Source organism: Lichenostomus cassidix, chromosome 5 (assembly GCF_008360975.1).
Source record: "Lichenostomus cassidix isolate B80296 chromosome 5, HeHo_3.0, whole genome shotgun sequence".
NCBI lineage: Eukaryota > Metazoa > Chordata > Aves > Passeriformes > Meliphagidae > Lichenostomus > Lichenostomus cassidix.
The window spans coordinates 39,938,449-39,955,413 of NC_139486.1; the positions used below are offsets into that span (position 1 = coordinate 39,938,449).

General features: G+C 47.5%; 1 protein-coding gene across 5 annotated transcripts in view; it reads right to left on the bottom strand.

Annotated features, from left to right (window-relative positions):
- Window positions 1-352: 352 nt before the first annotated feature.
- The window catches only part of PRDM11 (PR/SET domain 11), a 49,930-nt gene continuing 33,317 nt past the window's right edge, over window positions 353-16,965 (bottom strand). For 3 of the 5 annotated variants that reach the window (XM_085062599.1, XM_085062598.1, XM_085062602.1), the window contains 3 exons: window positions 14,151-14,338; window positions 10,414-11,064; window positions 353-9,588 (listed from right to left, as the gene is read on the bottom strand). In XM_085062599.1, coding sequence (XP_084918725.1) covers window positions 7,424-9,588; window positions 10,414-11,064; window positions 14,151-14,338 — 3,004 coding nt within the window. In that variant the 3' untranslated portion in view covers window positions 353-7,423. Of the gene's footprint in view, window positions 9,589-10,413; window positions 11,065-11,830; window positions 12,263-14,150; window positions 14,339-16,965 lie in introns of those variants that run through there. The other 2 variants (XM_085062603.1, XM_085062601.1) reach the window with 2 other exon arrangements.

Here is a 16,965-nt window from a genome sequence, read left to right on the forward strand (position 1 = left end):
CAGGTGCCCGCTCCAGGTCTGCCTGCTGCAGCCTTGGCACAGCACCAGGATAACCCAGCCCATGGGGAAATGATGCAGCTCCATCACAGGACATGCTGGACCTGCTCACCAAGGTGAGGATCTCGAGGGGCTGCAGTGACACTCAGCATGTCAGGGAGCCAGTCACCCAGGAGGGAGAACTGCCAGCACCCCAAGGGGCTACAACTGACCCTTCTGGATTAATCAGCACTGGATCTGCTCCTTACAGTCCCTGGCTGGGGGAAATGGGAGTGCATCACCTCAGATGCCCTTGGTCTGGGGGAAATGACATTAACCTCCAGGAAGAACTTAATGAACTAGCAACCCAGCTTGATAAATTTAAATGTTTTTTTTATTAACAATCATTTTACATTACAAGGATAATATGACAAAAGGAAAGTTCTCGTGTACATACTATGATATATCAACATAGCTCTATTCGTATCCAGTGTCCTAGGTCCTTTCACACAGGTACTATAAAGCATAGTCTGTAAAGTAATAACATTTTAATGTTCTCCAAAAGAGTGATATTAACATATTAATACATATGTAGTAATAGACGTCTAGATATTTTTCTCTCATTTCATAGGTGTGTGGTGAGTGAGTGGGTGGGTGAGAGATCGCTTGAAACAGTTCAGCAGGGCTGTGCTTGGATGTGGAGAGGTTTGAGACAAAACCTCATTTTCTGGAAGTAGAAATGCATTTTTGCTAACTGTCGGGTGAGTCTGTGAGGATGCCATGACTGGCAGAAAACTCCGTAGCCCTCCTGTAGCATTTGGGACATTACAGCATATGAGACATGGTTCCCCCGCGTAGCCCAGCGAGCTTATTCGACATGAGGTGCAGTGCATGGCAGCCCCTCGCCGGGCAGCAGCACCACCAGCAGGGCGGGTGGGAGGCCAGGCCGCGGGCTGAGCTTACGTGAGCGTCAGTGGCATCGGAAGGAGGGGGCTGGGAGTGAGAAAACTGTCTCTGAGGTTTGTGAGGAACAGGTGCCGAGAGCTCCCCGCCAGCGCCGTGCGGCTCAGGGGCTGCAGCAGAGCGGGGAGCCGCCGCCGGGCAGGGGCGGCTGAGGTGGATTACCAGTTGTGTGGAGGAGAGAGGCCTGGGAGAGGGCACTGAGGTGTGTGACAGGGCTTGGGGGGAGTTTGCACAGCATCTGCTCGTGCAATACCAGTGTAACGAGCCATTCGGATGTCGGAATTACAACTCACCCTCCTGACCAAAGCCAACAAATAATACAAACGGCAAGGAGTGCAGTGGTTGCCAGGCCTGATGCAGAGCTGCAAAGGCAAACCTCCATGTTTTCCCTCCAACTCCTGTGGGGGAGCAGCTCTCTGACTGACCACTTGCTGCCAGACCTGCCAGAGGCACCTCTCGGGTCCTCTCAGGTGTCAGCCGAAGGCTTCAGGATGCAGCAGGGCCAATGTCCTATGAGTGGCTGTGTGAAGGGAGGGATGGAGGGATGAGACAGCTGTCCATCCCACACGCATCAGCAGATACTCAGGGAGGGCTGATCCACTGCCCAGATCCACCCCCATCCAAGCACGGAAATGCTGGTCATGGGAAAACAGGTGTCTCTTTGCACAGGCAGAGTAAGAAGGCTGCACCCCTTGGTGCTTCAGCCTGGCAAGGTCCGTAGGCCGTGTGCTGGGGCCCAAAGGCACACGTGTGACACCGACCATGCCTTCCATACAAGCACATCATTCCCTTTCGTCCAGAACGCCTCCCCGGGCCCCTGGCCAGGCAGGCTGCTCACAGGCTGAGGAGTGGCTGTGAGACCTGAGGGAGCAGAGTGGCTTCTGCAGCAGAACAGCGGCCAGCCTGACCCAGCAGAGCTGAATGTGCATTCCCGGTGGGGATCGCACACTCTCATTCTTATCACTCCAACTTCACAGTTCCTTCTCATTTGCACTGCTCCAGCTCCATACACCATCCCTGCCACCTCCGACTGTGTGGGCACAACCCTTCCTCCCCTCGGTAATGCCTTTGCTGTCCTGCTGCCTCTATCCCAGCGCCACGGCTGTGGCACTGACCAATGCCCACAAGTGCACACATACTCCTGCTGGTGCTGTATGAGCAATGGCCAGTGCAGGCTCTCCCTGCTAGTGTGCTGGCAACTGCTGAGGAACACCGGGCAGAACAGCAAAAAGCCACTTTTCCATGGCACCAGTGCCCACAGCTGCCAACCGCATCCGTGCAGAGAGACAAAAGTGCATATGAGGGTGGGATATGTATCTGTCGAAGTGTAAACACATGGGATCTCAGCAAGAGGCTTTCTTGGGAGGACACTCAAGCATTTTCCCCTACCAAGACATTCTGCTATTAAACAAACCTTATTTATCACTTGGTTAACATGCCAGCAAGGAAACCCCTTGCCCTAAACACAGCCAAGCCCCTCTCACAGAGTAAATGTAGGCCTCAGTGTATGGCTAAAACCATCCCAAAGTCCAAAGTCTTCAGTGTTACATGCCTTGTGCTAGAACACAGGGCCAGCCTTACACAAGGGTGGTTGAGTCTATCTCTATATTATATCTTTATATCTATCGAAAACATAGAAATATATAAATATATAGGATTTCATTTATAGATATATAAGCACGTGATTTTAATCTTATGCACTGTGTGTATATGTACTGGGATGTGCGTATATACAATATATAGACCATATGCATATGTACTGTATACATACACTAGCTTACATGCACACACATCATATGTGTCTCCAAGGGAGACAGGAATTGCATAGGCATTACTGCATTGGATACAATGGCTGGGGGATTAACGTACCATTTCTCTGCTTTTAAGACCTCTTTTGACAGGGCTGAGAGGAGAATCTGCAAAAGCAGAGGCTGCTGCTGCTTATTTGCAAGCCAGCTGTCTAGGCACTGGTCAAACAAACAGCAATCCTCACGAGATAAGAAAAGAGGAGGACTCCAAAGACCCTATGGGCCATCTGGTTGAGTTTGTGCTGTGAGAAAGAGATGGACCGAGCCTGAATCACATCTGAGCAGTCATACCAGCAAAAGTGTGACCAGCATGGGGGACATCGCTGCAGTTGGCTCAGGACCCAAGGCAGACGACCCACAAGGACTCTGTCCACCGGGTCCCCTCACAGCCCCCCAAAACTTTCATGTGCTTTTGCTGGTATGGGAAGAGCTTTGGTCTCTTGTGAGGATTATCCCTGCTGAGGTCGGTCTCGTGGCTGGAGGGCCCAGACCCCTGCGGACACCGGCGAGTCCTGCAGAAGGACATGTCTAAATGTGCTTCACAGATTTCTGCCTCACAGCAGGGTAAAAGAGGCAAGGAGCCTGAGCAAAAAGAGGGGAAGGGAAATTGGCAACCAAAAATCCCACGGGCTAGAAATACAAACCCGAGGGTCTGGAGAAGTGTGCATTATTCACAGTCAGATGCCATAGCTCAGATGCAGGGGAAGGAGACAATAAAGAGCTCATTTGAGAAAAACGGAACCCTCTGTCTTTGCAGCCTAACCAGTTCAAGATGCTGTGAGCAACACGTTCAAAACAACTTCTCTCGCTCTCTCAGCACAGCAGGAAAGGCATTGATTAAACCCGACACATGGCAATCTTGGAGCCAAGGAGGCCTGCCTCAGCACCTCACTGAGCTCTCCTCATGCCTGCTGCTTCTTGGCCTCACTGCCACCAGGCTGGGCACAGGCAAACAGGGCACAGAAATGCACCTGCTCCTGGGAAAGGCTGGGGAGCACTGGGAAGCCAGGGGTGCTTTGCACTGATACTCCTCCCTCCTCCCTATCTTGCCTATGCTGGTAGTCACGTTTCCATCCAGAGACTATCCATGAAAGTAAGAGCTACAGATCTGAGATAAGCAGGTAAATCTGAAGAGAAAGATTGCAAAGCACCTGCATTACCCGAGGATAAAGGCCAGGTTTGTTTTCTGATATGCAGGTAACAGGGAATTGTGTTGGAGAAGCTGAGATGGGATGGGCTGGGCTGGGCCAGGTGCTCTGCCAAGCTCTTGTCTAACCCCATCACCAATGTAAGGGGTCTCTGACCCTTCCCATTGTGTGGGAAAGGGCACATGCACAACATCCAGTGACAGGGAATCACGGTTTGCAAACATATTTGCAATAGAAACAAGTTCTCTGACTCTGTCAGCTGGCTGCCTGGAGAAAAACCACAACATGCTGCACGTTTCACTACACTATTAGAAGTAAGAGCTGCCAGTGAAAGGTGTCACTGATGAGAGCAGGATTTGCAAGTGAACCAAAGAGAAGGAGTGACAAATTGGAAAAATCATTTCTAAACAGACCTCTGGCAGCTCTTACCGTGCCTTTTCCTCCCTAGTGGCAAGAGTTAGGAGGCTTGGATCAGGAGTTGTAAACTGGCCTCTCAGGCTGCTCAGCACAAGCTCTGGGGGAGCATTCCGCTCTCCAAAGGTCTGGAGACTGTCCCCAAATGTTCCTTCCCTCCATGTGGGGCCAGGCACTTTGATGGGCCTTTGTGCCAAGGAGCTTTTGCTGCTGTGAACAGAAAGGCAGATGATTTTTCCCCCTCCACCTGGAAAGAGCTATGGAGTTCTACAGATTCTATGATCTATGCTCACCTTGCCCATCACCAGTCAGAAACTAACATAGCAGCAATTTTTCTGTCTTTTTTATCTCTTCACATCTCCTCAAGTTTTAAAAAGGGAGAGAGCCTGCCACCTCCCTGGCAGGCAGCAGCTCCATGAGCTTTGTGGCAGCGCCTTGAACAGAGCCAATCCACCAGGCCTGGAGAGCTACAAGCACCGTGTATAGAGAGATCCCTACTTCATGGTCAGGCAAAACAACCACCCAAGTCTGCACAGCTGGCAGAGGGTTTCCAGTTTAATTTTTACTCCTCTGGATGAATGCGTCAATTTGATCGCATAATTTATAAGGAAAAACAGGAAAACACGAAAACAAAGCCATTTTTCATGCTTGCTAAGTGTGTCATATCAATGCCCCTGTGTGATGCTCTGACCTAGCTTGTGAGGTTTCCATGAGGACCACAAGGAAGAGCACCCAGTGCCTGCACCCCTGGTGGCACTTTGGCAGCAGGGTGGCCTTGGTGCAGGTGTCCTGTCCTGCCCGAGCCAGCCCCAGGCTGCACGTGCTGTCAGAAGTAAGGCAAGGGATAAGTGCTACAGAGGGTACTGACCAGCCCTCACTGCTACATTCACAGGGTCTGCTCTGCTCCACTCGGACCATCAGACTGAAAGGCCCCATTTTACAGCAGAGGGGCAGTGTCAGGACACAAGGACAGGCCACCATTAGTGCTTCGGGTGGGCTCAGTCCCTCCTCAGTCCTACAGGGACAGAGGCAAACACTTCCAAAACCCTGACCAACACCATTCTAGCAGTTCCTGTGGGGTCTGAAAGCTGAACCAGTCTGTAGTGGCTTGGCTGCACACCTCTGCCAGTGCTGGCTGTGAAGTTCTGCTGAAGGCAAAGGGGTTAGCAGGAGGTGAGTGAGACCTAGGTAGAAGTGTGTGTTTTCCTGGGGAAGACAGTGCGTGAACCCTGGCAGTGAAAGTGACTCAGAGAGATCGGTTCCAAACATGCTACATCTCCATTGAAAACAAAAAAAAAGTTTAAAAAATAAAATAATATTATATATATATATATATATTTATATAAATGAAAAGCTATCAACTAGCAGCAATGGTTCTAGAGATATCTTAGCACCAAGACCAAGGGCAGGGGGTTAACAGGAGAAAGGAAAGGTTCAGTGTTGCTGATACCACCATCATGTTTCTAAACAACACAGCTTGGCACAAAGCTCATCCCTCTGGGAAGTGAGAACATGTTGGCTTGGACACCTTTTGGACAACAGGTCTCACTCCCACGATGGTCTGGTAAGGTTGGTGCTGTCCATGCCACATCAGCAGGGCAAGGCACTAGCATCTGTGGAGTTTTTGCACCTTTTGTTTGTGTGGGTTTTTTTTGGTTGGTTGGTTGGGTTTTTTTGTGGTTTTTTTTTTCTTTTCTAACCTGAAGTGATATTGTGTGGATGCCTGGAGCTTGTTTACTTTAAAAGAATAAAACAAAGAAGAGCCCCAAGCCCACAAAACAATCTCTTTGTGATGGAAGGTGCAAGTCCCCCATTCACATTTCAGCTGGACTCCGTATTTCTTCAAGAAAGGAAGAAATATTTCACAGGAAGAGGCAGAGCATCCCTTCTTCCTGCTGTCATCAGTCTGCTGTGCTGTGGAACATGTTACCTTGGTCACAAGAGAATAAGTGAACCTCTGTAGGACATCACACATGAATATAATCCAAGATAATCTTGCATTGATAGCTCCTGCCACGAAACTGCAGCAGGTTTTTCTTTCAGTCATTCCAAACAAAACAAAACAAAACAAAACAAAAACCCCACAACAATCTAGGATTATAAAGACATAGTATAAATAATGTAAATTAGAATATAATTTTTTAAGCCTTTGAATCTCTGCCCAGAGGTGGCTGTCGACTCATTGGCTGTCTAGCTTCCACAGCAGCCCTGGTTTTGAATGAATAGTTGTATATATATATATATATTTATCTCATACAATATAAAAATATAAATGCAAAAATTTCCCCCTGCCTTCTCTATTTTGCTATTTTATAGTCTGCACATGACATCATGTTATAACATACGTATGATAGACTGGTACTATGGTTATCACAAAAGGAGCTGAAAGCCAAGTATTACTCTACAGCCCAAAGGTAGGGAGAACTGAGAAATGGGCATCACAGTTTAGTGGAGGCATTTGTTTCTAAATCAGAGTAACAACCCAAAATCATGCCCCAAGCCCTTCTCTCCTATCAGTAATCTCTTGAGTGAAGAAAGATTCCACTCAACTGAAGAGAACTGGGGAGCTGCGGACAACATAAACACATGGGATGCTCTGTCGGAAATCAGAAATCTGACGGTTGCTAATAAAAGGCTCGAACGGCTCAAAAACTGGACTGAACAATGGAAAGAGAGGCAGAGATTGAAACCAAGGGGAAAACAAATGAACAAACAAACAAACAACCCCAAAACAAAACAAAACAAAAAACAACCCAGCAAACTGACAACATACATACAAAGGAAACGGCCAGGAGGATGAGGCTGACAAAAGACCCGTTGTCTAGCTTATAGGTTTTTAGGTTCGAACATGTAGAGTATGGCCCCAGCACATGCTTCTAAAGAATGAAATGTTGCCACCTACATTGCAGCTGCCATGGTTGGAGACACCAGTAAATGTCTAAACATTGTCTCAATCTTTAAAATTCTGCTTAGCTTCTATCAGACGCACATCGTCTTAACTTTTAAATTTTCAGTGTGGGTTTTTCCTTAATATAGATAATATATATATTTTATATAATATATCAAAGTTTAGAGTATAGATTAAAAAAATTATCTGATTTGAGGCATTCCTTCCTAAATATCAGGGTAAAACTCAGAGCCATGGTCCATGCTCTGCAACATCGGCTTCTGATCAAGAGATGACATCCTGCTCAGCATTTCGGCTGAGAGCGCGTAACTATTGCCTGACTTCTCCTCGAACCAGCTATCAAGTGCCCTTTTGCAATCGAAGTTGGCAATGGGCGGCCCGTTAACAGCAATCGTCAACAGGTCACTGAGCTGCTCCAGCGTGAGCCGAGAGCGGTTGTTCTTGCGCACTCTCTGCAGGGCGGTGCGCCCCTTCTCACAGCAGGCCGAAGAGGTGGGAAGGACTTTGAGGATCTGAACTATTTTATTTAGGAGGGGAAATCTCTGTTTGTATTTACAAATGTGACTGAGCAAGTCTTTAAAACCATTTTTGGTATAATAATCCACCTTGAGTTCTCGCCACTCCATCAGCAGACTCCCTCGGGTGTCCATCCCCTCTCTGCAAACCTCTCTGGAAAATGATGGGACTGTCTCCAGGTGTTCAAATATTTGTACCATATCATCCTTCCCATAGCTCATGAGCTCATCAGTGCTTCTGGGCCAAGCTGCAAGGTCAAATACCTGACAGGCCTTCACAAATGTCCGGCTGCGGGAATCAAACCTTTGGGCTAGGATCACCTGGGTCTTCTGGCAGATCTTTTCTCGGATCGACTGGAATTTGGCTTCAGCCACCCGCAGGTTTTTCACAGCAATGCCATTAAAGCTTTCACGGAAGTTTTCCTCAAACTCCTGCAAGTACTCCCCAGGGGAGTCTGCTAGCCGGCTGATCTCCTGGATGGCCTCTTCTATTTTATCATCCACCTGCGACACAAGAAGGTACTCCCCTTGGAAGACGTAGGCAAGGCGTGAAAGCACAGCAATCACGTCCAGCAGGAAGTAGATGAGTTTAATTGACTGATAGTCCATCAGGAACTGCAGGAGGGCCAAGGCAATGGCAGAAGCATCTGCCCTTTGGGTCTGGCCGCTGACATCTTTGAGATGGGCCACAACCTCAAGGTAATCCTTGATTAGAGCATTAAGCACATTCTGCTCCCCAATGATCCACTTCACCGCTCGAATGTCCCCCAGGAACTCGGTCTCCTCACACAGAGTGGCAGCAGTGACCCTTAACTCACACATGAGTCGGGGAGAATAACGATAGAAACTGAGCAGCTGCTTCAAATTGTTTTCTAGCTCCTCCAGACATGGTAGTTCCTTCCCACTGATGGCATCCAGAATTTCCAGGTGGGGCCTATGCACCATAAAGGGAAGGCAGAGAAGCCAGGGCAAAGTCTTTCTGATTGTCATGAACAAGTTGGCTCTCAGGCTGGCAGTAATGTTAGCACCATCAACTCCCAAGCCAATAGTTGGCTTCTCATCCTGCAATCGTATTCCCAGGCTGGAAAAAGCCCGGTCTAATGCTTGGAGGTAACTGTCTGTTGTAGAAAAGCCAAGTTCCTGAAGAGACAGGAATTCAGTTGCTGGAGGCCCATCACTGCTCGTGTACTGCACATAGACCGCAACCGTATCTGCAAGCAAGTCGTCGCTCTGCCCATCCAGAATGATGCTGAGGAAGGGAGACTGCCGGATGCGTTCAACCAGGTCCTCTCGGAGAGCCCGGGCAATATGGTGAATTAAGATTTGGCAGTCTCCTTCATTCATGTACTGATCTACCACCTTGAGTTCACACTTTCTCAGTAGTTCTGCCAGAGGCCGAAAGTCATAGTAGGGCCTGCCCTCCAGGGCCAGGTGGTAGGCTGTATTGAAGAGCAGGGTCATATTTCGGCACATCTCTTCTGTCTTCTCTGGGTGCATCCTGAGCTTGTAAAGCTGCAGGCACTTCTTGTGGAGGTTGCTCTGGCTGTGCAGCTTTATCGTGTGTATCTTGAACTGCTTAGAGCCTATGATGAAGGCTGAAGTCCGAGAGGATTGCACTGTGTACTGCCTACAGACGTGGCACCACATCTCATTCAATGTTGGGGAGTATCGCAGAAACCAAAACTTTTTAAGCCACTCTTGCTTGAAGCGCCGTATCCTCCGGCCCGTTGCAGAAGACATCTTGGAAGGCTCATCTGTAGCAGCAATCATGTCATTGGAAACTGATTCATCAGCAGAATCCACCTCTTGGTCATCGTCCTCCATAATGGTGGGAACTGAGATGATGCTTTCTGAAGCTGTAACAAAAAAAATTAAAAAAAGAAAAAAATATGGTATTTACAAAGTGGCAGAGCTGGAGAAGCATCCTACTGGTGACAGTAGAGCATTGCCCAAAGAGCTGGCCACAACCTCCCCTCTCCTGCCCACACTACTTTATGAACAGAATTTGACTTTGAAAGGAAAAGAGATCAATATTTCTGCATAAGAACTTTGTCTCCAACATGCCACAATGAACAGCAAGAAAGGACACTACATCCTGGTCACTTGAACAATACATTGTGTGACCCAAATATTCCTTTTACTGAAGGCTCCTGGCTGCTTGACAGCATGTTCCTGGAGGAAATGAAATATATCTTCAGAGAGGCACACATGGTTGTGTTAAGGCAGTGTAGGAAACAGAGAGGGATTTCCAACAAGGGACACAGCAGGACATAATTTCATACACAAAGAGAGCACATTTCAGTGTTACCACAGTCATTCATACTTTCTTGGTAGCATGTGAGGCATTGTAGAGGGGCTTCCGCTGAAAGAGAAAGCATCAAAAATACAGCAAACAAACTGCAATGGAATGTCTTTTTTATTGGCAGTGCATTATCAGTTACAATGGCAACAAATAGAGCATATTGTCATACAGAGTGTTTCCCACACAGTGTTTTCCACTGTACTCACAGCACCAGCTCCTGGCCCACCCAGTCACAAAACCTGACAAAGAACCTTCCATGGAACCACGGGTTCACCTGAACACTTGGAGCAAAATGCTTTAGATGGGTACACAGCACACAGGCATCTCACTACTCTCCTTAGGCAGGGTTTGGAGAATGCTCTAACTCGGCAAGGCTTACCTGTGGGGTCTGAGAACTCTTGGAGCTCGGGTACCTGGGGCGGTAACACGGGTGCCTCGGGTAACTTCCCAGATCTCAGCATGTCTAACTCAGCCTGCAGCTCCCGGATTTTCTTCTTCAACCGGATGCAGTTGGGGCAGAAGGATGTGGTGGGGATTTCATGGGAGTTGCCTTGTGCAGAGGCCAGTGAGAACTCAGTTGGGCTGTCTGCTTTAAGTGACAGGGGCTCTTCTTCCTCATCTTCAAGGAAACCCATCTCCCTGGCTGAGATGAAAGAGGAACTGTGAGGGACCTTCCATTCACTCTCGCTCTGGTTTCTGCTGAGGCTCAGGGAGCTGTGCTGCATGGCACTGCCACACTGCTCAAAGATGTCTTCAGCCTGGTATTTAGATGTTCTTCTGATGGAAAGTGGTGTACTTGTTGCTAACTGGTTCTCTTCATACTTGGCAGACTCCAAAGAAGCCTCCAGAACATCTTTGAAAATGAGGTCAATCTTTTTTTTCTTTGTTTGGGGATGGGATTCCCCCTCATCACATCCACGCTTGTAGGGGCTCTTCCCCTGCTTTAAGGTGGTGAACTGGAGTACTCCCCTTGCATCCTCTTGATTTTCTACATTCTTTTCTGACTTTTCACTCTGTAACATTTTGTCTCCTAGAATGGAAAATGAGGGGTGGGGATTATCACTGGGAACCAAGCAACATCCCTCAAACTAAAACTCAAACAAAAAAGAACAAAAAGGCAGACTGAATCCCTGCAGGTCTGCATGTTATGTTACAAGCCAGGGAACTGACACAACTCAGTGGAAACCGAGGCTTGCAAGAGGAGAAGCCCTGCTAATGGGCATGTCTGCAAAAACAGAGACAGTCCTGGGTAGCCACAGCAGAGTAGAACCCACACACTTCAAAGAGGAGAGAAACTACAGGCAGCTTGTTTAACCTAAAGGTATAACCAACCTGCATTGGAAGAGGACTATGAGGTGAATGACTGATCATGGTGGAACCTATACCCAGAGCCTAAGTGCCATTTTGGCTGGCTGGAAGTCCTGTGCCTGTTTTGACTTGGTAAAAGGTATCAAGCGTACAGCAGTGCAGCGAGAGATTTACACCATTTCATGACAACCCCAGTGTCTGTGCACGCCATGGCACAAAGTTTGCAAGCTCCTTTACTCTCGTTCAGTTTGGAGACTGCTCCAGAAATGCAAAGGTAAAGGAGTAAAAACAACTTGCACACTTAAAACCTAAGGTACACATTGTCAACTGAGCTACAACGGGTAAATGCCCTCCAAGGATGGGACATTTAGCTTGTCCTGGTGGAGTCTGAGAGCATGACCATTCAGAAATCGAAACAAAAATATTAAAAGCAACCTGATACAAATTATTAATTGCTTAAAATAAAGGGAATAGCCAGATTTCCTTACCTGGAAATTCAAAAGACGATAGGTTTGGCTCAATTTCCATCACTCTTCTATCTTGTAAATACTTCAAGCATTGATGGCTTCCCAAACAAGACGCTGCTTTATGCTGATTTTTGGTTTTGTTTGCTTAAAGTGTATTCATGCTTTCATAAGAGTTATGGAGCAAAAGCTACCATTCCCTCTCTAAGGAGAGCAATTCTAAGAATGCAGGAAAGATGCAAGACTCGAAACAGTTAGAGTAAGGCACTGTAAAAAGGGCTGGCCTGAATGGATGGGATTTTGCACTGGGTTTGAACAGTGGCTGGGAAACCCAGACACTTCTTTAGTGGATCCATAACAACAGAACTCATTTTCAACACATTGATGAGAATTTCTATGGACAAAGCTTTCAGTCTCTCTCTTAGTATTTCCCCTGTTATGGAGGACAGCAACTACTGCGAGAGGTAGGGATTTAGAGAACTGGTTCTTCTTTCTTGGTGATTTTTCCCCCAACCAGCCGAGTGCTTCAGCCCTATGGAAAAGCTAGAAATCACAAGACGATCCCTCATATTATTGGTCTCAACTCCAATGATGAGGCAGGTCAGAAAGTATCAACAGAAACAAAACCCAGGAACCATGTTCTTTTTCTGTGAGTTAATAAAATGTGCCACTTCTCTTCATCTGCAGGGATTTGAAATCTTTTAAATAGAAAATGACTCAACAGATTTTTGTGCTGCTTCCTCATCCCCTCCCAGTGTCCTCCCACCTGAGGCTTTGATGTCTCTCGCAAGTCTAGCAATGGCCCAGGTGATGCTCCAATTTAACAACGTCTCTGCACCCTTTTGTGAAGGCAGGCTGAGCCCAGCTTGGAGCAGGATGAGCTCACCAAGATGCCAGGGTTTTTTTGGAATGGTCTCCACAGCCACATGGGTTTCTACCCCAGGGTGCATTGGGCAAGTTCTGGAGAGTCCTGCGGCAGATCTTCACCACACTTGTAGCACAGAGAAGGCTGGGAGTTACCATTTTGGCTCCCACAAGCCATGACAAACCAGGACTAGAGGCATGTCTGCATGGCAGGGCAATAGCTCGTAGCTTTGGTGCCCCTGCAGCAGCAAAGCAGCTGCTCCAAGGGCACAGACTGTCTCTTGCTGTACTTTCAGAAAGCACTGAGCCATCTGGATGACTAATGTGTGCATGTTATTGCAGCAAAATCACTTCAGCCTGTACCTAATCACTCACTGATGTTCATTAACATAAAAAACCAAATTCATACCAATGTCAATTCAGAAGTGGGAATTGCCCAAGTACAGCCACCAAGATGTAACACTGCAAGTGCATAACAACCCTAAGGTGATAAAGATAACCAGCTTTTTCAGGACATCTTGTCCACCCCATGACTGAAGAGGAGACACCTTTTACCAAGTCAAGGCAGCAACAGCAGCTGTGTAATAATACACTCAGGAATCATAATTACAAAGTTATATTTAGTGTGGCTGCCCCTCTGAGGCCCTGCCATTCTGCATCTAGCCTGGAAAGAAATGCTCCTAATTAACTTCAGGTATCAGCATTGTACAGATGAACAGATGCATTAAGAATTTTTGCTTTCCTCTGAAGCTTCCTATATTACTGACAATACGTGGGCCCAAAGGACTGCTGGATTTGTTTCAACATTGCTACTCTTTAGATAAGATAACAATTTTTATCCAAGGAAGAATCAGTCTGAAAAGTACAAAGCCTCCTGTACGTTGTATACACACTCTAAGGTTGTGAGACTAAGGAGTCTCTAGCTGATGTCGCGCTGATCCCAAATTATCTTTCTGAAGAAAGAGGAGATAAATTAAACGAGGAAAATGGACATACAAACACACCGAGGAAATCTCTTTCATATGCACACAAAACCATCCAGAGCTCCCTCAGACTGCTCACAGGAACCAGAGAGAGCAGCATGTTCAGAGGAAAAACCTAATGCTGTCTTGTAGCATCATCAGCTTGGCAATCTTCAGGCCAGAAATTCTTGTGACAGGGGTGCTCTGTGATCCCTGGGCATTGCATCAGGCCCTTGCAGCACACACACACAACGTGGCACAACACAACACATGACATGACACATCACAGCACAGATCTTTCTTTCATGATCTCTATGACTGGTTATCTTGTTCTCCTTGTACACCCATCCATCTATGCCAGGCAGAGCTGGAGGCTCTCACCCAGAGATGCTCTGCTTCTAGAAATGCATTTCTCCTCACACAGCCTGTGCAAAACCTACTTCACCCACCACACTTGGCCCAACTGTGGGGCAGCCCAAGGGGATCCAGGAGAGAGGATGGAAAGGGAAGGCACTCACCACTTGTGAAATTTCTGTTGATGGTTTCTTGGGACATACTGTGCAACCGCTTCATGTAATCCTCACTGTACCAGACCCGTAGCTTCTCCCCAGGGTGGATGTCACGGCAGGCACGGAAGTAAATCTTCTCACTGTGCTGAAAGGCCATCAGGTTCTGCTCCCTCTCCTCCCGGGAGATGACGACGTACCTGAGGGTGAGGGGACAAGGCAGGCATGAAGCACAAACTTCTCTCCTGTGGTCCCCCCTTGCATCAGAATGACAACCATGAGGAAGCCAGAATGACCTTCAGAGAGAGCCATCAACACAGCCAAGACTGGAAAGCATGGAGTTACAAGCAATGGTGTGCAAACAAGCATGGACACCCAGGGAACACTAAGCCAGTGGGGCCTTGTCTTGCTGGGGAAGAGATGACAAAAATGCACATCCAGCCTGAAGGGATGTCTGCCAGCAAGTGTGACACAGACTCTCCCGGGCATAAATATCTTTGCCTAGCAATGGAAATAAGGATTTCTGGACTCCCCACTGTCACTCCACATCCCTGGGCTTCCTCCCTTGTTCTCAAGAATATCTGAAATATTGCAGGGTTCCTCTGCCTATTTCCCCAAAACACTACCTTCTTTTTAGGTTGGTAACAGATTTGCTTGCTTCTCTCGTCTCAGGCATGCAGAACTGAGATTCTAAGGACACAAACATGGATACCTAATGTGCCTGGCAATATTTGCTGGTTGTCCAAGGACATGTCAGTATTGGAAGGTTTTGCACTTTGGAGTTCAGCAGGGTGTGGCATAAAAACACTATACAACTCTGCATGTGGAAAACCCAGCACCACATTGTGGGGATCTCCTGGCAGTGCTGACAGAAAGATCCCTTCCAGGGCATGAGATTTATTTTCCTGATTTAAAACAGCTACATTTCAGCTCAGCAGAAATGTATTTATTCCCACACCAAGCAACTGGCCCTCTGTGCAACTTGCTAAGACAGAGATCTACTGCTAGGGTCATATTATTTGCTCTCACACTCCTCCTGCTCTCACTAGAGGACATGAAAAAGGCTTGGTAATACTGATTCCAGCTGCCACCAGCATGAGCTTACAATACCTACCCAAGAAGGAAGCCCCATCATGGAATGTACAGACCCCAAAGCAGACCTGAACAGCTCATAGTTAAAGCTTATTCTCTTATGCTATTTGCCTGTTATTCAGCACTCCCTGCTGCAGCAACCTCAACAAAGGTGAGTGGCATATGGCTTCTCTGACATCTGCTGCTAATAGTCCTTGCCCAAGTTCCCTAATGTATATACAGGTATTTCTCTGGCTTAAGAAATCTGTCAAATTTTCCTTAAATATTCTTCCCTTCTCTAGCCATGTGAATGCACAGATAAAAACACAAGCCCACTTGCACATGATCACACTAACCCACACACATAAGGTCACAAACTTGGTGAAACGACCCATAAAACACAGAAAACAAGTCTGCAGTGGCAGTGTCTCAGACGGCCTGAGGCTCCAGCAATTCGGGTTTCAATGTTAAGCAATTGTACATGTGCCTGCAAGCAGTTGTATTTTTTCTAATGTGTGCTACCCAGGATTCTCTGCCATCTTGAGTAATTATTTAAGCAGGAGGCTCTGGTACTGCCAAAATTGGCTTTTATTAACCCTCATTTACTTCTGATAACAAAGCAAAGGAACTTTTAAAGTACCAGTTTGTGTATTTGAGAAGGAAGAAAGACCTGAGCCAAGGCAGTGGGAAGGAGGTACTGCAATAGCACACAGCTGCCAGGCTGATGATTTTGGGTGTTCGTGATCACTTCTCAAAAGGTGTATCAGGCATTCAGCCAGCCATGAGATACACAACCCTTGAGACAGACCAATGTGGTGTGGTCAGTCTGATGCCCTGCAGCACAGGAGATCCTAGAGGATGCTCTCTCCAGCCCACACAAAATGTCAGGATGCTTCCTAGCACCAGCTAAGGAGAAACCCTGCTCTGCATCCCACTGTCCACAACAGAGCAGTGAAAGGACCAGGCTGCCCCCATGAAGATTTACTACCCTAAAGTCACTCAGAGATCCTTAATACAACATACATGACCTATATGTCCACAGCCAGTGGCACCGAGGAATTCATAGAGCAGTGGCATGATGGTCTGGTGCATTCCCAGCAAACTGCATTTGACAGTGAAGTGTAGAAAATACAGCTTTAAATGGGGAGCCTTGTTAGAAATTCCCACAAGAGCTCACTTTTATTATGAAGTATTTTGTTAAGCATGAGCTTTTCCTGTTCGCTGCTCTGCCTCTACAGCCCTCCACATTTCTGCCCAAGAGCGTCCTCCAGCTCTGCTGCCCACATCCTGTGGCTCTGGCTACCTCCTGGAGCAGCAGGGAGCTGGGAGGGGAGTGCAGGCTGGAGGGCACAAGCCCAGCTGCTCATCCAGCCTCCTGAAGCCACCGGCAATGCCTATTTCATCAAGAGCCCTCAACAGTTTGTGGAATAATCCAGTCACAAACATGTTTCTTCACAGCCACTCCCAGCTAGCAAATGGTTTACACTCCTCGAGAGGAAGCTTTCCATCTGTGATACTTTCCTGAGGTAAGGTAAATGGGATGAGATCATGCACACAAACGAACCGATTTTGAACCAGTACTGCCCCAGCCCCAGGCTCGAGTATCCCAGAGGCACAAAAGACAGGTTACAAAGGACTGCACAAACCCCAGACTCCAACTGTTGGCCTGAGACACTTAGTGTCACTGCACACCACAGCTGAAAGGCAGATGCTTTCCAAGGATGCAGAAAAGTTGCTTCACAAAGGGCAGCCAGCT